The 23,961-nt window shown below is 49.2% G+C and overlaps 1 protein-coding gene across 2 annotated transcripts in view; it reads left to right on the forward strand.

The window, feature by feature from the left end:
- Positions 1-23,961, forward strand: part of MATN2 (matrilin 2) — a 135,503-nt gene that overhangs the window by 97,303 nt on the left and 14,239 nt on the right. For both annotated transcript variants that reach the window (XM_060610995.3, XM_060610997.3), the window contains exons 8-12: positions 5,716-5,838; positions 9,379-9,501; positions 9,756-9,878; positions 21,558-21,680; positions 23,130-23,252. In XM_060610995.3, coding sequence (XP_060466978.3) covers positions 5,716-5,838; positions 9,379-9,501; positions 9,756-9,878; positions 21,558-21,680; positions 23,130-23,252 — 615 coding nt within the window. The remainder of the gene's footprint in view (positions 1-5,715; positions 5,839-9,378; positions 9,502-9,755; positions 9,879-21,557; positions 21,681-23,129; positions 23,253-23,961) is intronic.

The raw sequence follows: 23,961 nt of genomic DNA on the forward strand, positions 1-23,961 counted from the left end.
ACTTTGGATCCTCTGTCCCCCTCTGTCTCTGCTCCCCGCCCCCACCCCCACCATCTCGTGTGCTCTCTCTCTCTTTCAAAAATAAATGAACATTAAAAAATAATTAAGAAAGATGGCCCTTTTAAGCCATACAGGTTGTGAACTTTTTAAAAGTATTTCCATAGTCAGTCCACACTTATGTACACTGAATTGTTTGTGTTCTTCTGGCAGTGGTGTTTGTAGAACTTTCTGGAGCCTCCATTTAGGGGTGTATTTTCTTATGTGCTTCTTCACCACCTCTTCTTGGTGATATGTATGGCAGTGCTCTGCCTCAAAGCAGGACTGAATTTTCGAAAGTTTGACCATGTGTTTCTTTTGAAAAAGCACTGTGGGCTATGTCACTGAATCCAGACAAGCCACATTCTGCTCCCAGCACGTGTGGACTTACCAACTCACTCTAACAAGTGTTTGACCTTGGATGGTGGTAGATGGTTGTAGACACCACGTTTCGAAACTGGTGCCTTACAAAAGGTAATCCCTGCTGCCTAGCCTCGATGCAAACCCTGGAACCATTTGAGCATGAAATGGGAATTTTAACCGATGGCACCATTCAACACACGAAAACAATGAAGTGGAATATTTTTCATTAGACCACACATGCATAACTATGGTGGAAAACCAACTTTTCTGGACTGGCCACGCCTCTCTGTGCTATTTACACCTTCTTCTAGGTCTAAGTGTGTTAGTGGCTGACTACACCCAGGGAAAATCAGTCGCAGGTGGACTCGTTTGTGGACCGAAAGCTCTTATGTGGGGAAAAATTAGATCCGGTTCAACTCAGACACACACATTGTGGAGGAAAAGGGGAACAAGTTAGGCATGTGGCCATCAGGGCAGGGAATATGCTTGAAAGTCTTCATCTCTTACCAGTCATCTAGGATTCCCTCGACCTCTGCCTCACATCCTGCCAGGAGAGGCACATGCACTAAGAGAAGGGTCCAAGGTGGTACATGCATGCATTGTTATCAAGAGGGGAGGGAAGTGGGGAACAGAAGGGCCAGTGGAGAGGCAGTGACCATTGGGAGCAGTTTGACCACCACAGACGGACCTGTTCGTGGGTCGTGGCCCTCTCCACAGTCCCCAGTGCTCCTTCATATATGTTGAGTGATTATAGCTCCATTTCCTCTTTAGCCAGGTGCCCTACTTTTTCATCCAAGAAAAATGGAATTTGTGTCTAAAACCCGATGTCCTCATCAGCCCTTCTCCCAACATCCTGCCTCATCGTTACATTTTCCATTGTCTGCTGCAAACCCAGCCCTGGGCTCCTGAGGTCAGCCTCCTAGAGCTGCCCCTGACTTCATGTTTGCACTCAGTCGATTATGGCAGACAGCTGTTCACGGCAACGAGCACTCACTGTCTCTCTAGAGCATTACATGGAAGAGGGAAGCAAGAAATTAGATTTAAATCTGGAGTTTGTTATTAGGAGTTTGAGGATCTCAAGAGCATTACAGATCTCAAGCTCAGGGTACAGCCATTTACGTTTAATAGACAGTTGATGGATGTGGGCTATTTTCAAATCTAATAAGACATCTATTTTTCAGAGGAATTTGACGTTATCCAATTAAGGTGGAAAACACAGTTCAAGGCAGAATTCTACTGAAGAAAAGTCTCTCGGCCGGGATTTATTCTTCCTCCTCATCTGGGCACAATTTCTTTCTCTGGAAAGTAGTGTCATTGATTTAAGGCATAAATTATTAAGGCGGTGGTGCAAAGCACAGAAGCCAGGACTGGCCTGGCTGTCGAGGGGGGGCCCGAGGGTGGAATCATATGTGGGTGTGAGCCGGGGAGCTGGGCTCCAGGATTGCTCATGCTGGGCACCATAGCTGGTGTTCCCTGGAGCTGGAGGCATCACACTCTGAAGAGACAGGATGGAGATGGGAGGGCTGGTCTTAGCAGTGTCACTCATACTGGCTGTGTGGCCTTGAACAGGCTGCTTTTCTTCTCTGGACCTGGGTTTGCTAAACCAAAGGAACACGACGTCCCGCTTTAACGTTTTGTAGCCTAACCAATTTTTCTGAGACCTGCTAACTGTGCCACTCCATTGGCATTATAATTTACTGTCCAGGGTCACTAATCTTACATATTTTGATGTCTTACCTTCTCAGTGAAGTCTCCAGCTTTTTACGAGTTGGCACGCATAAGCTCTGTTTAAATTGTGTTGTCGGAGGGGCAGTTGGGTGGCTCAGTCAGCTAAGCCTCCAACTTCGGCTCAGATCATAATTTCACAATTCATGGGTTTGAGCCCCACATCAGACTCTCTGCTGTCAGACCTCTGTCTCTCTCTCTCTCTCTGCCCCTACCCCATGATTCTCTCCCTCTCTCTCAAAATAAATAAATAAACTTAAGAAAAATAAAATACAATTTGTTGTCTGACCGTTCTGCCAACTGGCCTCTCATGGGGCTCACTGGACACTCTGGGCTTCACCAGATAAAGCTACCTGCAAGCCTGTCCCATATGTAGTACCATACATTTAGCGAGGAGACCAGAACAGACACGGGGCACATTGTAGGTACTCTGTAAATACTAATTAAGTAACACACGCATAAAGAAATGTAACTCAAGCATGTAAAGAAAGCAGAGATCTGCAGTTACTTTGCCATAAGTAACCATTTGGAGTCAGTGTTGAATTGCTGTTTGCCAGATAGCTGAGCGAGAACATCTTTAAGAATCCAAATGTTTTTGGGGCGCCTGGGTGGCTTGGTCGGTTAAGCATCCGACTTCGGCTCAGGTCATGATCTCGCGGTTCCTGAGTTCAAGCCCCGCGTCGGGCTCTGTGCTGACAGCTCAGAGCCTGGAGCCTGTTTCAGATTCTGTGTCTCCCTCTCTCTCTGCCCCTCCCCTGTTCATGCTCTGTCTCTCTCTGTCTCAAAAATAAATAAACGTTAAAAAAAAAAATTTAAAAAAAAAAAGATTCTAAATGTTTTTCAGTTTAGGTATTTTGTAATATAAATCTTTCTTAAAGACAATGCTGGCTTTTAAAAAATTGTGAGAAAATATATATAATATAAAAATGGCCATTCTGACCATTTTTAAAAAATGCTTATTTATTTAGTTTTGAGAGTGTGAGTGCCAGTGGGGGAGGGGCAGAGAGAAAGGGAGAGAGAACCCCAAGGAGGCTCCATGCCGTCAGCACAGAGCCCAGAGTGGGGTTCCATCTCACGAACCGTGAGATCAGGACCTGAGCCGAAATCAAGAGCCGGTTGCCTAACCGACTGAGCCACCCAGGCACCTCTGACTATTCTAATACACTTCAGTGGCATTAAGTACATTCACATTCTCTTTTTTGTTTGTTTGTTTAATGTGTATTTATTTTTGACACAGAGAGAGAGAGAGAGAGAGACAGAGCATGAGTGGGGGAGGGGCAGAGAGAGAGGGAGACACAGAATCCGAAGCAGGCTCCAGGCCCTGAGCTGTCAGCACAGAGCCCGACCCGGGGCTTGAACTCACTGACCGTGAGATCATGACCTGGGCTGAAGTCGGACGCTCAACCAACTGAGCCACGCAGGCGCCCCAGTACATTCACATTCTTATTCAACCATCATTCTTATACAACCATCATCCCCTTAAACTCCAGAACTTTTGGATCTCCCCAAACTCAAACTCTGTACCCATGAAACGACAACTCCCCGTTCCTGTCTCCCCCCCAGCTCTTGGCAACCACCATTCTATTTTCTGTCTCTCTAAATTTGCCTGTTCTAGTTACCTCATATAAGCGGAATCATACAATATTTGTCCTTTTGTGTCTGACTTATTGCACTTAACATAATGTCTTCAGGCCTCCTCCATGATGTAGCGTATGTCAGAATTTCCTTCCTTTTTAAGGCTGAATTCAAGTCCCTGCTTTTGATTCTTTTCGGTAAATAGCCAGAGGTGGAATTGCTGGATCATACGGTAATTCTGTATTTAATTTTTTGAGGAAACTCCGTACTGTTTTACATAGTGGCTGAATGCTGCCTTTTTATTTTTATTTTTTTTTTTCTTCTTTTTTTTTTTTTTTTTTTTTTTTTTTTTTTTGGGACAGAGAGAGACAGAGCATGAACGGGGGAGGGGCAGAGAGAGAGGGAGACACAGAATCGGAAACAGGCTCCAGGCTCTGAGCCATCAGCCCAGAGCCCGACGCAGGGCTCGAACTCACAGACCGCGAGATCATGACCTGGCTGAAGTCGGACGCTTAACCGACTGCGCCACCCAGGCGCCCCTGAATGCTGCCTTTTTAAAACTGTGTTTACTGAAAGTAACTTCACCCCTCTCTAAGGTGTTAACAAAAGGATTCCTGCAGACCCTCCCCTATGTGGCTCCAGACTGTAGCACCCTTTGTACCCTGTCTCTCTGTCTCTGTCTCTCTCTCTCTTTTTGTTTTGTCTGTTGGTATGTGGCCAGTGTTCTACTGACAGGCCCCTTTTCCTTCACTGAAGCCCCTAGTTTTGTGGCATTGTATTCTGTTCCACACAGGTAAGGTTGTTGACGAGTTCGGGGCTGATGAACTGAAACCACACACAGCTAACGATTTCCTGGCCCCCCTCATGCGGAAGGCATGAGTTACAGAAAGTTCCCAGGGGGTCGATGACCGTGGTGGTGGCATCTCTTCTCCCAGGCCATTCCCTGTGTGTGGTGAGAGTTTTCTCCGTGTGCTCAGTCTGTATCCACTTCTGCTCAAACTCTGTGCACGTGGCAAGTTCCATCCGCCGGTCACCTGGGAGGGCACATGACGGACCCTTGAAGGGATGATCGCCAGGCTGGCTGAGATCAGTCACGATTCATGGCTGTGGGGTCAGGGCGCTAGTCCCAAGAAGACAGGGTAACGGTTGTTGGCAAGGCAACCCACAGGGTCTGCCACGTCCCTACAAGAAAGAACAACGCAGTTAAACAGATCCGGCTCAGCCACAAGAGGGACGATCTCCTGCAGCACCAGTCTCCTAAAGGCCCCCACAAGCTCATTTTATTTCCTTTTACAGTTCTCCATCTCCCCCATAACCTGCTCTTTGGGGGGGGGGGTCTTGTGGTTTTAGCATTTTCTACCAGCAAATGAAATGCTAATTGGCTCCTGCTTATGATGACGCTCCCACCTGCTGGCAGAAACACAGCCCGGACGGGGGTGAATGTCGCCATAGGACGCAACTGCGGCAATCTGGGGGGCATCAGATGTGTCTTCAGCTGCTTGATATGGAGGCTGTCATGATCTCACCCCGAGCGAGGCTGAGCATTTGGACCCTTCTTAATGTAACTGCCGTGTCCTGCCTCTCCTAGAGAGTTAGATATCTTACACCATCAGGTTTTGTTTACTCTGCCTTGCGCTGTCCCATGTCATTGTCAGATATCGTTGAAGACAGCAGTTCCCTACATGCTTTGAGCCCTAGTGATGAGGTTAACTCGAAGGAAAGCCCAATTGGATTTTCCCAGCTTTTCCATCTTTCTCGGGAAGCGATGGGCTGGGATTTGGGGTCCTCAACCCATTTCACCAGCTCTTGGCCATCATAGGGGAAGAAGACCCATGCTGGAGAATCTAGACTTCTGATCCCAGGTTCTCCTTCCAGCCAGCTCCCTGAGAGCAGGAGCTCTCTTCTCCATCCAATAGAACACCTTATTTACTGAATATTTGCTGCAAGGGGCTAACCCCACAGCCCTGGGGGAGGTCCAGAGCCTGCAGGAGGTCTGCCCTTTCTCTCTCTCCTCAGGAATCAACTATTGTGCACTGAACAAACCGGGCTGTGAGCATGAATGCATCAACACGGAGGAAGGCTACTCCTGCCGCTGCCGTCGGGGCTACAGCCTGGACCCCAACGGCAAGACTTGCAGCCGTGAGTGTGCCGTGGCGGGGGTTCCAACGGGAGGGTGCGGTTCACACGCAGGCTCACTTCTGAAGCTGCTGGGTTTCCTGTGAGCCTGACGGTCCAACAGGCTTCGCCTTCCTGGCCTCAGTTTCATCATCCATAAAATGGGACTGTTCATGCCACCTACCTCATAGGTTTGTTTATGGGAATTAAAAGAATCAATACATATAAAACACTTAGAAAAGTGCTGCTACGGGGCGCCTGGGTGGCTCAGTCGGTGAAGCATCCGACTTCGGCTCCGGTCATGATCTCGTGGCCCATGAGTTCGAGCCCCGCGTTGGGCTCTGTGCTGACCGCTCAGAGCGTGGAGCCTGCTTCTGTGTCTCCCCCTCTCTCTGCCCCCTCCTCGCTCATGCTCTCTCTCTGTCTCTCAAAATAAATAAGTGTTAAAAAATTTTAAAAAGAAATAAAAAAAGTGCTGCTGAATATTAATAAGCATTCAGTGAATATTAGCTAATGTTATTATTCGCTGTTGAGAGCGCTGATTAAGTCAGACCCACCGTAATCTAAATCCAAGCTCTACTACATACTAGATGTGTGGCCCTGGGCAAGTTATTTAACTTTGCCAAGCTTTGATTTTCCCATCTGTTTTATTTACGTATTCATGTATTTATTTATATATTTAATATCATGTTTTTTTAATGCTTATTTATTTTGAGAGAGAGCGCTAGTGCAGGGGAGGGGCAGAGAGAGAGGGAGAGGGAGAGAATTCCAAGTAGGTTCTGCATATCAGTGCAGAGCCCAGTTTGGGGCTCAAACTCATGAACCGCGAGTTCGTGACCTGAGCTGAAACCAAGAGTCGGATGCTTAACTAACTGAGCCACCCAGGCGCCCCGATCTGCGAGGGTTTTTAAGGGGAATAGTCAGGACCGATTTAGGCTCTTAGCCTGTGCCTGGGCCAAGGAAAGCACAATGAAAGATAACCGTTCATTATTCCCACGGAGCCTGGGAGAGTGACCAGAGAGGCTCCGGGCTGGGACAAGAGGCCAAAAGAGACAGACTTCAGAAAGTACATGGGCTACCACACGGCTGATCTGAGGGCGGAGCTGGGAAATATGGGACTTTTTGTTAAGCCTTTCTTAACTGTCTTGTGTAAGAGGCACAACAAACCCCCATTCGGTGATGTAAACGCACGGAAACTTGCAGGCTTTGCCAGCTGGCGGCTTCTGTCCTGTTTTATGAGGCACAGTCTCCACTGGTCCAGGCCAGTGGGGGCGGGGGCATACAAGCACTGCGGTCGATGCCTGGGACCCTGGTCTGCTGGGAGAGGGGCTCCGTGACATGGCCAGCGCAGAAGGGGCCCTTTGTGTGTGTGGCTTTCCACACGGCAGGCTTCACATCTGCTCCAGCTTTGGGGACAGAGATAGATTGTGAATGAGAACAGTGCAGCTGTTCAGCATTTGGACCTCAAACTGCCAGAAGGGGAAGTTTCACAGATGAAGTATTAGGGGTAGAGCAGTCCTCAGGAAAACTGGTTCCCCTTCAGTCGTTAGGGGGAACAAAGTACCTTGATTAGGCTTTCTAAGGACTGATCCCAGAGGTCAACTTTTGAACTAGAAAGTTGGCACTGCTATGCATTTGCCTCTGGAAGTCTCTGAGGTCTTATGAGAAGTGAGTGGGGAGCCGGAAGTCTTCCATTTGACAAGGACACACCCTGGTCAAGGTGGATCTGGGTACAGTCTGCCTTCTTTCGGGGGTACGGGGTCTGCCAGCTGACAGCCCTGGCAAGCATCCCAGGACAGGCTGGGCATGACCTGGTTGAGCCCACATAGAGCCCCGGAGGCTATAGCCTCTCCTCCCTCCCAGCATGCCTTGAAGGAGCCTAGAGGAGCTCAGGGGGAGGGGGCCAGAAGTGATTGGGCTATACTTTCTCTCTGGGGATCTCATAAGAAAGACCACCTGGGGGCGCCTGGGTGGCTCAGTCCGTTCAGCATCAGACTCTTGGTTTTGGCTCAGGTCACGATCTCACCATTCGTGGGTTTGAGCCCTGCATCAGGCTCTGTGCTGACAGCTTGGAGCCTGCTTGGGGTTCTCTCTCTCTGCCTCTCTCTCTGCACCTCCCCTGCTCTCTCACTCTCTCTCTCAAAATAAATAAACAATAAAAAAAAAAAAGTTAAAGGAAAAAAGACCACCTAGTCAGCTTCAAGAAAGCGTAAACCAAGTGATCTCTTCCTAGGAGTTCCCAGAGAACCATGGTATCCTGTTCCCCTTAAGGACTCAGGGAGCCCCAGGCCATAATGACAGCCAGCCCTTATGAGGTGCACACTCTGTGAGCACTTCCCAGGCACTCACTCACTTTATCCTCACAATAGACTTTTGAGGCATCTACATTCTTATCCCTATTTAAAGATGGGGAAACTGTGGCACAAAAAGATTAAGTAACTTTCCTGCAGTCACACGACTGGTTAACGGTGGAACCAAGATGTGAATACGGGCTTCTGGCTCCTGAGGTCCTGCAAGCGTTTGCAGTAGGCACATCCACCAATGGAATGTTCCAGAAGGCACTAGCCCCAGGCCCTTCAGGAGTCCAAGAGGCCTACTTGATGGCCCTGCACAAGGTCCTCAGTGTCTCTCCAGTCCTTGGGTGTGCTTTTTCTCCATCAAGGAAATCTGGGAGGCAGCCTGCAGGGCCGTCTGTGGGAGCGGTTCGCCACAGCTGTGTGTTCACTGTCCCTCAGTGCTCGCTGCCCAGAGGGGCCAGCTGCACAGCGTTCAGGTGCCAGGATCGGCCACACATGCAGGCTGTGGCTTTGGTTTGTTTTCAGAATCTGGGTGTCCTGGGTATGGGGGATAAGAACACTTTTTCTGTGTCACTTCCAGAGAAAAATGAAACTATACAATGAGTTCTTTCCCAGCGATACTTAATAAGCATCCAGTCGGTGATTACTGTGTGCCAGCTACAGTTCTGAGGGCCTTATGTGTATCAACTCCTCTCCTTCTCGCCACGTCCCTCTAAGAAAGCGCCCATCGTCATCCCCCTTCCTCCAGCCAGGAAATGGTGACCCGGAGGCCAAGCGACTGACTACCCAGCATCTCTTGGCGAGGAAGGGGTTGGTGCAGGTGGGATTTGAGCCCAGCTGCTTCGATGCCACAGCCTTCAGTCTTAAGCACCATCAGCTGTGTGGCTTTGGGCAAGCAGCTCAGCCTTCCTGAGCCTCGCTTTCCTCCCTGAGATGGGGCTCACGCCTGCCCTTAGCCCTGAGGACTGCAGATTATGGTGCCAAGGCCCTGGCACAAAGTGCTGCTGGCATTCACACCAGCACAGAAGTCACGCGCACTTTACTCTCTAAACCCAGACACGGGAAGGAAAACAAGCAAACAAGGCTGATTTTCTGGAGACCAGCTGCACCTGGTTGCACAAAACCCTCCAGCACTGCTCTTTGTGATGCCCGTGAAGTGAAAGGCCCCTTTCAGCTCCCCTCTCCAGGGAGGTTTGTGTTAATGCCCCGGTGCTGGTGAGTGTTGTTCCATCAGGTTATTTTGTGTTTTCCCGTGTGGCAAACGCAGGAGTGGATCACTGCGCGGAGCAGGACCATGGCTGTGAGCAGCTGTGTCTAAACACCGAGGAGTCCTTCGTCTGCCAGTGCTCAGAAGGCTTCCTCATCAATGAGGACCTCAAGACCTGTTCCAGTGAGTCCCCCTCTATGCTTCTCTTACATGGAAAAGGTTTGCAACACGAGTGGAAAATCTGACCGTTGCAGAGGAGGGCGCCTCGTGGTCCTCTCCTTCTCTGCTCTGGGGAGATTGTAGGGAATGTCCCCTGGGGACCGCATGCCTTGGTGGAGTGGGTGGGGGGCGGATAAGCAAGACTGTGGTCACTTGACTCCCCTCATCAGTAGCTCAGAGGCTTACTGACCACCTCAGCTGGCTGTCCGGTTTTGCAGGGGCGGATTACTGCTTGCTGAGCAACCATGGCTGCGAATACTCCTGCGTCAACACGGACACATCCTTTGCCTGTCAGTGTCCCGAGGGACACGTGCTCCGCAGTGACGGGAAGACCTGTGCCAGTGAGTGCTCTGGGTCCGGTGACCAGCGGGACTTGCCACCGGCGGTCTGTGGGTGGAGCATGTGCCAGGCTGGGCTTCGCGGGCACTGAGTGTGGGTTAAAGGCCGCTCTCAGTGATTTGAGCCCCGGTGCCGCTCCCCCTGCCTGGGAGCTTCCTCGCCCTACGCCCCAGCACAGCTTTTTCCTACTTCTGCCGTCTGCCGCGGGGCCATTTCGAAGCTGGACAGGGCCCTATGTCTTGGCCTCGTCTTCTCTACCACAATCTGGCAGAAAGTGGTAGCTGGCCTGCAATGCGCAATAATGATGGTGATGTGGACCCCTTTTTCAAGGCTGACTTCATGCCGGGCACTGTGCTAAGCACACACAACCCGGAGTTCCAGCAATACTGTGGGATCCCCATCATGTGGTGAAACTGCAGCTCGGGTTAAGGAAGGAGCCTAAGGTCACCCCTTTTAGAGTGGTGGGTTCCACTCTGGTCTGTGTAACTCCAGAGTCAGTTCTGGGAGAAGGGGAGACTCCTGGGAAACCTTCCCTCTCCCATCCTCATAACCTAGCAGCAGATGGAGAAGTTGGCAGTGATGTTTCCTGGGTACATGTTTCCTTGCAGCTGGCCCCAACTCCTGCTCCATTAATTAAAAAAAAAAAAAAAAAAGCCCTTGGACCTCCCTCTCTCCTCACTCAAGAATCTTTGCTTTCTGCCCTCCAATCCAAGCAGACTAAGGTAAAAATTTTAAAAATGGACACTTTGACAGAAGGTGTCAGCAATGGAGGAAAAGGACTACCATTTTCTTTCCCCGTCCTGCTGGTCTTTCTGGTTACAGGGCTGGCCTCCCTAACTACTGATACAATTGTGGCCACAACCTGATGTATCTACCTTTTTCTATTGTCCATTCACATGGGCAGGTGGACTGATGCAGAGCTGGGTGTGCCCCTCCATGCAGACTGTGAGAAAACATTTCCCTAGTATGAGGCAGATTCTTGAGTCTCGACAAATGGATTATCCATTTATGGCTAACTTGTGGCTGCCTGCCTGCCAGCTGCCTCCTGGACCGCTGCTGCAGCCAGCACGGAGAGGGTGTGGGCACTGGGGTGCAGAAGGAGGGTGGGTGCGTGGAATTGCATCGACATTTGACTGCATGCCGGAGCCAGCTGCGTGGGTTTTTTTATTGGTTTGCTTTAATTTTCCATCATCTTAGATTATCCATGCCCTTCCTTTGTCCCCTCCGCTCACTGTGATCGTCACGGGCTCACTATAAACTGGCTGCAGGACTTCTAAGAAATTCTCACGGCCCTTCCCAACAAGCGCTGTTCCTTTTCCTTGCAATCACATGCCCCCTTCCCCTCCTTACCCAGGTCCACCGCTGATTTATGGCACTGACCCTTTTAAATGTTGCGCATTTTCCCTTTAATTGAAGTACAATCAGAAGTGAGTTTTGATGTGTATATATCTATGTACGGTTGTGACTGTATGAAAACTTGTGATGAGATCCTCAGATGGGTTAGAATTATCCTTTGGGAATGGTGGTACCTAAGAGACGGTGGTACCAGCAGCTGATACATAGGCGTTGAGCTATTCCCCTAATTGAAGGCTGTCTGTCTGCCCCGGGATGATTCAGTCTGGCTGCCGGGTCCTGTAATAATGGGCTCTGTTTTCAGTGTGGCCATAGTTAACTGGGGGCTACGTTTCCCAGCTCTGTGCCAGATGACAAAGAGCCTGATGACATGACTCCAACTTTTTGGAAAAGCCTGCTGAGCTGTGGAGTAGGGGGGCCTGCTGGGGGCCCACCAGGCCTGGCTCACTGTATAAGGGTGTCCTTTGCCCTTCAGAAAGGCAGCCTCCACTTAGAGCCTTGATAGCAGATGGCCTGAAGAACCCAGAGCAGACCCAGGGTCCCAGGGCCCTGGAACTAAGTGGGCATTGTTACCCCCACACCCCTGGGCTCTCTGGCCTCTGGGATGAAACCTGTCCTCCCTTCATCCTGAACTTGGCCTCCAAGCTGTGATTGCCTAGATTCTCCCCAGGAGCCTTCCTTGCCTTGAGAGGTTGATGCACATACTAGGGGGTCAGGTGGGGAGGGTAATGGGGCAATGAGGTAGTGTCTTCTGTGAGCTGCAACTGAGAGGCCTCTCCCACCCTCTAGCTCCTGGTGATTTCCCTGCAGTAGACCATTGGCAAGGGCATCCCAGCCTCAGGCAAGTCCACAGTCTGGATGTGCTCAGAGCACCCAGCCCACTGCACCTCCAGCTGCCCTGTCTCCACGCAGCACAGCCTTCCCTTCCCACTCTTGCGGGTGGAAACCAGCCTGCGGATGATGTTCCCCACGGGAACTTTCTGCTGCCAGGCCCCACCGGGAGCTCCTCTTCTGCACCCCCTGCCGGCACAGCTGGCCCTCTCCTACCCAGGATTCGCCCTGTGGTATGGGACTCTTTGTACACATCTGAGAACTGATGTGGCAGAGTAGAAAGGATGCTCAACTGAAGAGCCCAAAAGCTGGGTTTGAACCTTGTTGCTTCCACCCTGGGCAAGAGAGTTGACCCTTTCTGGATCTGATCACCCAACTGTCAACTTGGAATGATTATTCCTGTTGCCAAGTGACACAGGGAAAGACAAAAACTGACGTGCTTTGGGAACTTGTAAATTGACATAAACCCCTAAGGTACCCTTGCTGTGGTCTTACCTCTCACTCTCACGGTTACGCTGCCCTGTACTGAGGACAAGACTGAGGCAGCGCCTTGCCCTGCGGCGTGGAGGTCTGCTTCCTAGGGCTGGGCCTGCTTCTGTGGGAGGGGTCCTAGAGATGGGCCACTCTGGGGAAGGTCAGACTCAGGAGCCCAAGGGCTGCCCTAGGGCGGCCCTTGCTTCCTTGTGGCGAGGGGAGGGTGCTGGTAGGGATCTGGGCCAAAAGCTGCAGAGCGCTGGCAATTCTAGTCCAGCCACCACAGGTAGGTCTGTGGAGGCCTTGTCAAGACCTGATACTCCCCGGCTTGACTTTGAAGGGAAGCAACTCCGAGCAAAGGTAAATGGGGTGTTGTAATCTGCTCAGGCTGCCATAGCAAAGTACCATGGGTTGGGATTTTCTCACAGTTCAGGAGGCTGTAGGTCCAAGGTCAAGGTGCCAGCGTGGTCAGGTTCTGGTAAGAACCCTCTTCTTGGCTTGTGGATGGCCGCCTTCTTGCTGTGTTTTCACATGGTGGTGGGTGAGGAGAGAATAAGCTCAAAGGGCACTAATCCCATCATGGGGTCTCCACCTCGTCTAAACCTAACTACTTCCCCAAAACCCCACCTCAAATGACACCACACTGGGGGAGTAGGGCTTCAACATATGAATTTGGCAGGGAGGGTGGGGGAGGGGGCACAATTCAGTCCATAGCAGGGAATGAGGGGAGAAGACCACCCTCACCCTCAATGTATTGTAAGTTCGATGGAGCAGAAGGAAGCTTAGAGGTCTTGCATTTCTTTTGTGGTAAAGAAGCAGAGGAAGGAAACTGGTGCCTCCAAGATGGCCCTGAGGTTCGGTGGAAGAGTCAGGAATAGAACCTGGGTCCCCTGATTCAGGACCTCTTGCCCAGATTGAGATGCCCTGTAAAAGTAGGTCTCACTTCAGCTGTTTTTTTGGTTTGTCTCAGCAAAAGCCATTACAGAGTCAGCAAATGATTGGCTGCTCCTAGTTTTATTATAAAAAAAATGCCAGAAAATGGTGTAATTCTATCTCCCGGGCCTCGTTACCCTCTTGGCAGGCCCCTGTGGCTCTCCTCCCTCTGGGGTGGGGTTGGTTCAACAACCTCCTACGTGGAACCGCAGACACAGGATTGCCATCTGTCATCACCGCAGAGGTGCGAGTCCCCGGAACACGTGACCTTATGATCGCTGTACCACAGACATCCGTGACTCATCGGATGTGGGATCCAGATGTGAGCGCTCAGCCCGCATCCGGACACAGGGCTGCTAGATGTGGGTCCTAAAAACCTAAAAACCTGTGCTTTGTCCCGAAATGTGTCATCATCCTGATCACAAATTGTAGATCTCATTCACGCTGAGGGTTTAATTACACATGTGGACCTGCCTCCTGAATGTTGAAAGGTAGAGGAGGCTGCTGTTGGAGGGAAAACGTTTTCTTCCCACATCCTGAGATTTCTCGAATGTCTTCTCGTCCATTTCCTGTAAGTGATGGTTCCCAATAGAGTTTGTCCTCGCTCTTGTCTCTGGATTTGAGTCTGGGTACTTCTGTAAGCTCTTGATCGTTTGTTCCCATTCTCCACGGGTGTTTACCCTGTACCGTCAGTGGGCTGGGCGCATCACGCTGGGCGCTGGGCTTCTCTGGGGTTGATGCCGGTTCAGTTTCTGCCCTGACAGAGTTTAAAGTTTTTTAGGGAAGAAAGATATTAAAAACCTCTCTCGTGACGTGGAAAGAAGAGGTACCACAGAAGGGTGCACCGGGGCGGGGGGGGCCTCAGCTAGTCTAGAGAAAGTTTCTGCAGAAAGAGATGTTTGATGTGACAGCTGGAGATTGAAGGAGAGAGCAAGCCAGAGATGGGGGGTGTTATGGACCGAATGTTTGCATCCTCCTAAATTCATATGTTGAAATCTTAACCGCCAAAGGTGATGATATTAGAAGGCGGGGCTTTGGGGGTGATGAGGTCCTAAGCACGGGAGGGCCTTCATGAATGGGATTAGCGCCCTAATAAACCAGATCTCACAGAGCCCCCCCAGCCCCTCCCGTCATGTGAGGATACTAGGGGAAGTCTACAGCCTGGGAGAGAGTCCTCACGCAACCACACTGGGACCCTGATCTCAGGCTTACAGCCTCCAGAACTGTGAGCTATAGATTTCTGCTGTTTCCCAGCCACCCAGTCTGTGGTGTTTTGGTTTAGCAGCTGGAACAGCCGAAGACAGAGGAGGAAGAGCATCCCAGGCACAGGAAACAGCGTGTAGAGGGCCCAGGTGCAGAGAGTGAACTGGAGGAAGTTGAGTGTTTGGAGTACTGAGTACCGAGCATTGAGTGCCAGAGGGTGGCGGGTGAGAACAGGACCTGGAAGGATAGGAGGGGACAGATCACCGGCAGCGTTTAGACTTCCACTAAACTGTTTTGATATCTGGCCTCCCTTGAGAAAACTATTTTCTTTTGTCTTCTGCAAACCTCCCAGTCTGAGTAGACTCCACCAAGCCAGGATGACCACTGCATGTGCCACTGGAAACGCGGGGGTGGTGGATTTGTGGTCTAATCACACCTTTGCCCCCAGCCCAGCTGACACGATTCACCTCTGCAGAGGGACCCTGGGAGAGTCACTTCCCCTCTCTGGTCATCGGCTTCCTCAACTGTAAAATAAAAGGCTGGACCTGTTTATCGCCCAGGCCCCTTCCAGCCCAAAGATGAGGATAGTGCTCCAGAAACACCTGCTGAATGAATGATCTCCTTGCTGGGGTACCCACCGTTCTCCCGGGGCTGAAGGCACCCCGTGGTCATGAGTCAGGGATGGTGGCTCGCTTTGCCTGTTGCAGAACCACTGGAGTCCTTTCCTATAGGGGAGTGTCCGGCTCTGGGCAGAAGCTGACTCCAAGCTGGTTTCCAGACTTGGTTGAATAGGAAGCAGCTAGAACCCGAGCTCAGGAAGGTGACTACAGCACAACTTCGGCATTTTCTTTTTCTTTTTTAAAGTTTTATTCATTTAGGTAATCTCTACACCCAACGTGGGGCTCCAACACCAGACCCCAAGGTCAAGAGTTGGATGCTCCTCTGACGGAACCAGCCGGGTGCCCCCCACATTTTGGTGTTTTCTAATTTACCACAGGTGGTTCCTTAATTTACGAGTGACCCAGAACATCCCTGACATGCAGAAACTGGACGTCTTGTTGAGGAAATGTGAAGGGTAGACTTTGCAAGGCTGGTGTAGGGGAGAGAGTGAGGCCCACCAGCATCCACCCTCCGCAGGGTTCTCGTTTAAAACATCTACACCCGGGGCTCCTGGAGGGCTCAGTCAGTTGGCCTTGGACTTCGGCTCAGGTCATAATCTCACAGTTCGTGAGTTTGAACCCCGCATCCGGCTCTGTGCTGACAGTGCGGAGCCTGGAGTCCACTTAGAGTTCTGTGTCTCCCTGTCTCTCTGTGCCTCTCTCTCTCTCTCTCTCTCTCTCTCTCAAAAATAAGTAAACATTTAAAAAATTAAAATAAAATAAAACATCTACACTAAGCCCCTGGGAGGAGGGTCTGGTTACCCTTGATTTTCAGAGTAGAAAACTGAGAAAATGTCTCCTGTTACTCACCGGGTAATAACAGGGCCTGTTGTGCGTCAGGCCTTGCGCTGGGCGCTGGGAGATGGAGGGAAGGGCAGGTACAGTCTGTGGTCCCTTGATCAGAGCCCATGGGAACACAGTCCGACGAGGAGGCGGGCGAAAACCTAAACCAACATATGACTACCTGTTCAGTGACAGTGGTGACGTTACCAGAGAGGCAGATGCCTGCTGCTTGGAGGCCCTGTGTGGGGAGGTCCGGGAAGACCTCCAGAGATGGTGGGGGAGGAAGGAGAGGCAGATGGCCGTGCAGACCACAGTGGTGGGAGGGCCCTGGCTTGGTACTGAGGTACGCACTGAAAGACGGCGCTCAGAGCTGGGGAGGGCGGGAAAGATGAAGCTGAAGGGAAGGTCCTGGGAACCTTGCCAAGGATCCTGTGTCTTTTCTGAAGATCCTCAGGGTCTCAGGCAGAAGGAGGGAGTGATGGGAGAAGATGTGCCTTTTAGAAAGAGGACTCAGGACGAGACCGGAGGGCGTAAAAGGTGTGTGGGAACAAGTTAGTAGATGATGCAGCAGCCCAAGAGGAAGACAGTGGTGCTTGGTTCGTGGTGGTCGAGGCGCAGAGTAATCTAGACACTTGAGAGGGTCTCTGAGCATAAGGTCTGAGTCTGCTGCCACATCCCACCCCTGGTAGTTCATTGGCATCATCTGTGGGGCCTTTAAAACAGCCAGACATCCAGGAAGCACCCTAGCCTCCCTGAAGCAGAGAGCATCTTACTCTGATGTAACGTCATTAGAAGACAATTTGGAAACGCTCTTACCTTTTAACTAGACATTTCCGCTTCTGGATATTTATCTTTCAGATATACCTTCACAGTGCATGTAAAACCATGTGCACAAGAATATGCACTGCAGTGATGTTCATAATACTAGAAGACTAGGCACCACCTAAATGCCCATCCAATAAAACATTGATTAAATGAATTATGGTACGTGCTTTAAAAGTAATGAGGTAGGGGCACCTGAGTGAGCATCCGGCTCTTGATTTTGGTTCAGGTCATGATCCCAGGGTGGTGGGATCAAGCCCCACATCAGGCTCCACACTAGGTGTGGAGCCTGCTTAGAATTCTCTCTCTCTCTCTCTCTCTCTCTCTCTCTTTCTTCCCACCACCTCCTGCCCCTCTCCCCACTTACACTCTCTCTCAAAAATTTTTTTGTAATTTATTTTTTATTTTTTTATTTTTAAATATTTATTTTTGAGACAGAGACAGAGACAGAGCATGAGCAGTGGACGGGTAGAGAGAGAGGGAAACACAGAATCTGAGACAGCTCCAGGCTCCTTGCTGTCAACACAGAGCCCAATGCAGGGCTTGAACTCACAAACCATGAGATCATGACCCGAGCTAAAGTAGGACGCTTAACCTACTGAGCCACCCAGGTGTCCCCCCACCCCCGCCCCAAGAATTTTTTTTAAAAAAGTAATGATGTAGACTATCAAGGGTGAGAGAAAGGCATGCTTTTCATTGTAAACACTTTGTTTCCCATAAGAATTTTTATTTAAATTTTAACTTATTTTTAGAATAGATCAGTGGTTTACATGGTTGAAAAGCCAAAACAATACAAAAAGACATACACTAAGAAGGTTTGCTCCCCCTCTTGCCTTTCCATCCCATTCCCTACCTCCAGTTCCTATCCATAAGTGGTGGTAGCCAGCCTCCAAGATGGCAGCCGGAGATCCCCATCTCCTGGGATTCACACACTTGTGTAGTCCCCTCCCTCACTGTTGGTCTGTGTGACCAATAGCATATGAAAAGAATGATGGCTTGTCACTTCTCAAATTAAGTTATAAAAGACACTGTGACTGCTATAGTGAGTGTTCTCTCGTTTATTGGATCATTCAGTTTGGGGGAAGCCTTGTTGTAAGCTGCCCCATGGAGAGGTCCACGTGCTGAGGAACTGAAGCCTCCAGCTAATAGCCAGTGAGAAACCTAATCCTGCCAATAAAGACGTGAGTGTGCTCAGAAGCACGTCCTGTAGCTTCACTAGAGCCTTAAGATCACTGCAGCCCCAGCCAACAGCTTGACTGCAGGCTCATGAGAGGCCCTGAGTCAGAACTGCCCCGATAAGCCGCTCCTGGATTCTAGACCCCCAGGAACTATGTGAGATAAGAAATGTTATTTATTTTAAGCTGCTAGGTTTTGGGTAACTTGTTCCATAGCGACAGATAGCTAATACACCATTTTCGTTCGTTTGTTCTTTATGAAGATGTTTCTTTATGTGAGTAAAAGCCAATATATTATTATTTCCTCCCTTTTCTTACACACAAAAAAAATGGTATACTGTATATACCCCATTCTATGACTTTTTTTTTCTTCTTCACTCAACGATATATTGGACATTTCATACCATTACATAGAGAACGTTCTCATTCTTTTTGCGGCTGCTTACTAAATATTTACTCAGCTAGTCCCATATTGCTGGGTGCTTGGGTTGCTTCCCACTTGTCATTATTGCAAACAGTGCTGCCTCAAACAACTTGAAAGTATATCCCTTCATATGGTACAAGGGTATCTGCAGGAGAGAATTCCAGAAGCAAAGTTGCTAGGTCAGAGGTACATTTTGTAACTTTGACAGATATTGCCAGACACCCCTCCTTAGGGGAAGTGTGCCCTTTAATACATTTGCATTCTGAATCGTGTGTCTGTTTTGCCTTTAAAAAAATCTCTGTCGGTGATTCTGATGGTCGTGTGAGATGGAGAACTCACCACTGCTCTACGCTTAACTGATCAGATGCTCCGAAGGGGCAACTGATCAGATGCTCTGAAGGGGCACGGAGGGAAAAGGTTAAAAACCCAAACTCTGCACATGCTTTAAAAGCATGCACCCAATAAGGTTTCAAACAGCTGCTAATAGGAATACCCAGGAGAACTCAGAAGCTGGGCCGGGAGCTCCTGTGATAGTCTATAGCTAAGGGTGACGTAGACAGTGGCTTTGGGCTCAGCAGGCTCCTGATAAAGGAAAGCAGCTCCCATCTGCCGGGGGCAGGTGCGGACCACCATGGCTCAGGGGGTGTGTGGGAAGACTCAGCCACTCTTCTCAATGGCAGCCTGACATGGAGCTGAGAGGACAGGACAGGGCATGCGGGGGGAAGCTCCAGAAAGAAGAGGTGTGGTGGGTTGAGGGGGTGAGTATTTGTCTGGATTATGGCTTGACAAGGCTGGACTGAAAGAGTTATAGCTATTTTATTATGTTGGAAGATGGAGTATTCTTGATATAAATTTACGGTGGAAAAAAATGCTCACCTCCACAGCCAGCCAGCTGTCTGTATTATGGATCACTCAATTATATTTCCACTCAACACTATGTGAGGAACTACCCCAAGCCATCGGGGAGTGTTCTGCATTAATCAAGAGTCTAGATTGTGCTCAGAGAAGTAAGTCATTTTCAGAGCAAACCGGACAGCCCAGCTCTGCTTCGACTCTCTTCTGCAGTTATCATTTTAGTTACTGTAACATTTTCCCATCGGTCAAAGGTTCTGGCAGCACTTCCGCCCAAAGGAAGACACAGGCAAATTTCCCTCCGTGTTTGAAAGCTCACTTTAGGAGACAGCAATGCAGTGTCGTTGGGGAAAACGTGCAATTTATTATCAGAAGATTACATTTTGAGTCTTGGCGGTATCACTTAGTAGCAATTGACCTTGGCAAGCCATTAACCTTCCCAAACTTGGGCTCCCAGCTGGTAAGTGAGAATAACAACAGCTGCCTTCACTACCCCACAGGGTGCTTCTCAGGACTCCCCTCCGAAAAAGAAATACTGCAAAAATGGCTTAGAGATAAATGTGTGGTCCGTGACTGATTATAGCAGTGATTATGTACTTTGGAGCCTTTATTTAACGACGTCAGTAAAATTCTTCTCGATCTGAAATGATTGGCGTCGACTCTCGGAACTGGGTGTCGTTCTTATAAAAAGTCACTTCCCACATGTCCTCAGTGTCAGACTTCTCCAACGTCAGCTTGGTTTGCACAGATGCACTAACAGAAGCCACGCCAGCCCTGTGGACGGCAAAGCCATTCGTTCTGTGTCCCACAAGCTCAGTGATCCGTGACTCTTCCATCACATCCATATGAAGGTGGCCCCTTCATATCATCCCATCAGCAAAGCGTGTGGGCTCTACCTTCAGTAATCAGCCAACAGTCTGACCACGTGCCACCATCCTGGTCGGGGCCACCAGGCATATTGTGGGAGGTTTCTTCCAGCTTTCCGTCCTCCATCTTCGCCCACGCCGAGGGCTCCTTTTTTTTTTTTTTTTTTTTTTTTAATGTTTATTTTTGAGACAGAGGGACACAGAGCGCAAGTGGGGGAGGGGCAGAGAGAGAGGGAGACACAGAATCCAAAGCAGGCTCCAGGCTCCGAGCTGTCAGCACAGAGCCCAACGCGGGGCTCAAACTCACAGACCACGAGATCATGACCCGAGCTGAAGTCGGGCGCTTCACCGACTGAGCCACCCAGGTGCCCCGGCTCCTTTTATAACAAAGCCACTCGTGTCCCTGCACTGCTTAAAATCCGCCAGTGCCCCTTTCTCACTCAGATGCCCCTGCTGCCTGCGAATCCCACATGGTCTGCCGCTTCTGGCCTCACTGGCCTTGTCCCCTGCCAGGCTTGCATTGCTGGGGTCACGCTAGTCTCTTTGCCTTTCTTAAAACATGCCACACACACTCCTACCTCTGCAGTTTGCAAATGCTGTTCTTTGCTGAGGGTGCCGTTCTCTCCAGGTACCACACACTCACTGGTCTCGTCAGGGCTCTGCTGAGTGTCACTGTATCTGACTGCAGCGGGACTTCCAGCCCAGGCACGTTCTCACTCCCTTATCCTGCTTTTCTCTGTGGCGCTTTGCCCATCTGATACATAGATTTGTCTATCTGTCTCCCCCCTTCCCTTCCCACGCCTGCTGTCCAATGTAAGCTTCTCAACAGCAGGAACTTTGTTTTATTCCTTGTTAAATCCCCAGAGCCTAGGAGGGTGCCTGACTGGGAGTAGGGGCTCGGGAAGTAGTTGATGACTGAATGGACAAGTGAAGAGTGGATTACCTAAGGGTGACACATACGTGCATACATGAGTAGATATGTAGATAAGTTATTGTTACAGTCATATATGATAGCCAGTGAAGTTTAACTTATTTTCTAGTATTTATAAGCCATTTATATCTCTCCTGTTATGAATGGTATTTCATGTCTTTTGTTCATTTTTCCTATGGAGACGATTTTGTCTTATTCACTATATATGAACAATTTTTGTTCGTAGACACGTTTTCTGTTTTGAAACGTGCATTGTGGGATAAGACACTGCTTTAATTTAAGGTGTCTAAAATGTCTTTTAAGATTGAATAAGTCACTGATGTATGTATGAATCATTTCCTTCTTCTGTTTTTCTTATTCCAACTGGATTCTCAGAATTGGACCCCTGTGCTCTGGGCGACCATGGTTGTGAACATTCGTGTGTGAGCAGGGGAGACTCTTTTGTGTGCCAGTGCTTTGAAGGCTATATACTCCGGGAAGATGGGAAAACCTGCAAAAGTAAGTTTCTGCTGGAGTTGCCTCACATTCCTGTGTCTGCTCTCTGCATGAATTCCGCCTTCCTGATCTCTGTTTAAATCAGTTATCCCCCGGAGCCAATGCCACACGACTACTAAATGTAATGTGGGGCCCTGGATGGAATCAGAAAAAAGGTAAAAACTAAGGAAATGTAAACCAACCAAGGACTTTAGTTGGTATTCATGTATCAGTATTGGTCCGTTTATTGTAACAAATGTATCACACTAATGTAAGATGCCCACACTAGTGGAACTGGATATGGAGTCTGTAGGAACTCTCTGGGCTATCTTCCCAGGTTCTCTAAATCTAAAACTGTTCTAAAAAATGAAGTCCGTTGAAAGAAAACAAACAAACACATGGACGAATGAAAAAAGCCAATGGTAGAGCTACAAGTGAAGTTGCTTATTTATACCCTGTGGCAAGAAGCAGTGATTTAGCGGTTATGCTCTAATAGAAAGACAGTCTGAAATCCAAGAAATCCCAAGATCATTTATTAGCTGGACAAGTTGCTTAACTTCTCTGAGCTTCTCTTTGCTTATCTTTTTTTTTTTTTTTTAAGTTTATGTATTTATTTTTGAGAGAGAGACAGAGAGACAGAGAATCCCAAATGGACTCCACACTGTTAACACAGAGCTGGATGAAGGGCTCAAACTCATGAACTGTGAGATCCTGACCTGAGCCAAAATCAAGATTGGATGCCTGACTGACTGAGCCACCCAGGCGCCCCTATTCATCTTTAATAATATTGTTATTGCTGGTAGCACGAATCTCTCACAGAGACTACCTTATGATGAGTCTATTCTTACATCCCAGAAAGCAAAGTCTCTTCGAGGGGCCATGATACGCCTCTGTTTAATCCAAAGGGGAGCGTGTAACTCTGAGCAAATGATTTTCATCCCTATCGGTCATTTTCTCCACAAGCTTCTCAAAGCACTTTACAAAGACCAACTCGTGTTGATAGATTTGAAGAAAACATAGGTAACTGGAATTATTACAGGAAACATAAGGCTCCAAGAGGTTAAGTGATTCTCTAAAGTCATGTGTCAGGGACAAAGCCAAAATTAGATTTCAGTGGCACTAATCTAAATTGAGGTTTAATCTTCTAAGTAATCATGACATACCAAAGGTGTTTCCTTTTGATATCAGAAACTGCATCTGCAGAAAGCTGATGATTGAATGAATTTAATGAGACACCGAAGTAGGTGCTGGTGTGTGTGTGTGGGGGGGGGGGGGGGGGGTGATACTGAGGAAGTTTGAAGAAGCTAAATTAGAGCCACTGAACTTCATCCTCAATTTTATCTTCCTCCCATGGACCACTGAGCTCGAGGAGCCCCGGGGTATGTGGTGGCCGAGGTGGATGGATCCTCCAAGGTGAAGCCTGGGGGAGATTTCTGTTGGCGAAATTGTTGTAACTTGCTGTGCTGTCCCCAGGGAAAGATGTCTGCCAAGCCGTAGACCATGGCTGCGAGCACGTTTGCGTGAACAGTGATGAGTCGTACATCTGCAAGTGCCGGGAGGGGTTCCGGCTTGCCGAGGACGGGAAACGCTGCAGAAGTAAGTGGCCTCAAGGTAGAGATGAACTTTTCCGTCTGTGGGACTTGGACAGTTACATAGCTTCATTTAATATTTAAAATCTTCCTTTATAATCAATGTTACAATGACAAGTTCCTGCCTTGGGTGCTCTGAAAGTGTTTGTTGGGGAGCAGACTTAATTCTTCAGGAATTTCTCAGTCAAGGTCCTGAGCTGTCAGACTCTTGGCTTCTGTCCGTTTTCTCCCAGTTGCTGGCCCTTCCACAACCATTATGTGGATGCCCAGAGCCTCCCACAGAGCCTGGCTAATCATTGGACAGTTAGAATCTCTGCCAGCAATCACTATGAGGATCCAAGGATAATTACAGTGCTTTTTCTTCTTGGAAGACCTTATAAGTAAGGGTAGAGGGTGAGAGAGGGACTACGGGATTTTCTGTGGGTTTTAGGTATTTTTTTAATGTTTATTCATTTTTGAGGTACAGAGAGAGACAGAGCATGAGCCGGGGAGGGGCAGAGAGAGAGGGAGACACAGAAACAGAAGCAGGCTCCAGGCTCTGAGCTGTCAGCACAGAGCCTGACGTGGGGCTTGAACTCACGGACCGTGAGATCATGACCTGAGCCGAAGTCAGATGCTCAACCGACTGAGCCACCCAGGCGCCCCTCTGTGGGTTTTATTTATCCATTTTCCTCTACCATTTTCTTCTGTATGTCACTTGGTACAGGTTGTGAGAG

This window comes from Panthera onca, chromosome F2 (assembly GCF_046562875.1).
Source record: "Panthera onca isolate mPanOnc1 chromosome F2, mPanOnc1 haplotype 2, whole genome shotgun sequence".
NCBI classification, from domain to species: Eukaryota; Metazoa; Chordata; class Mammalia; order Carnivora; family Felidae; genus Panthera; species Panthera onca.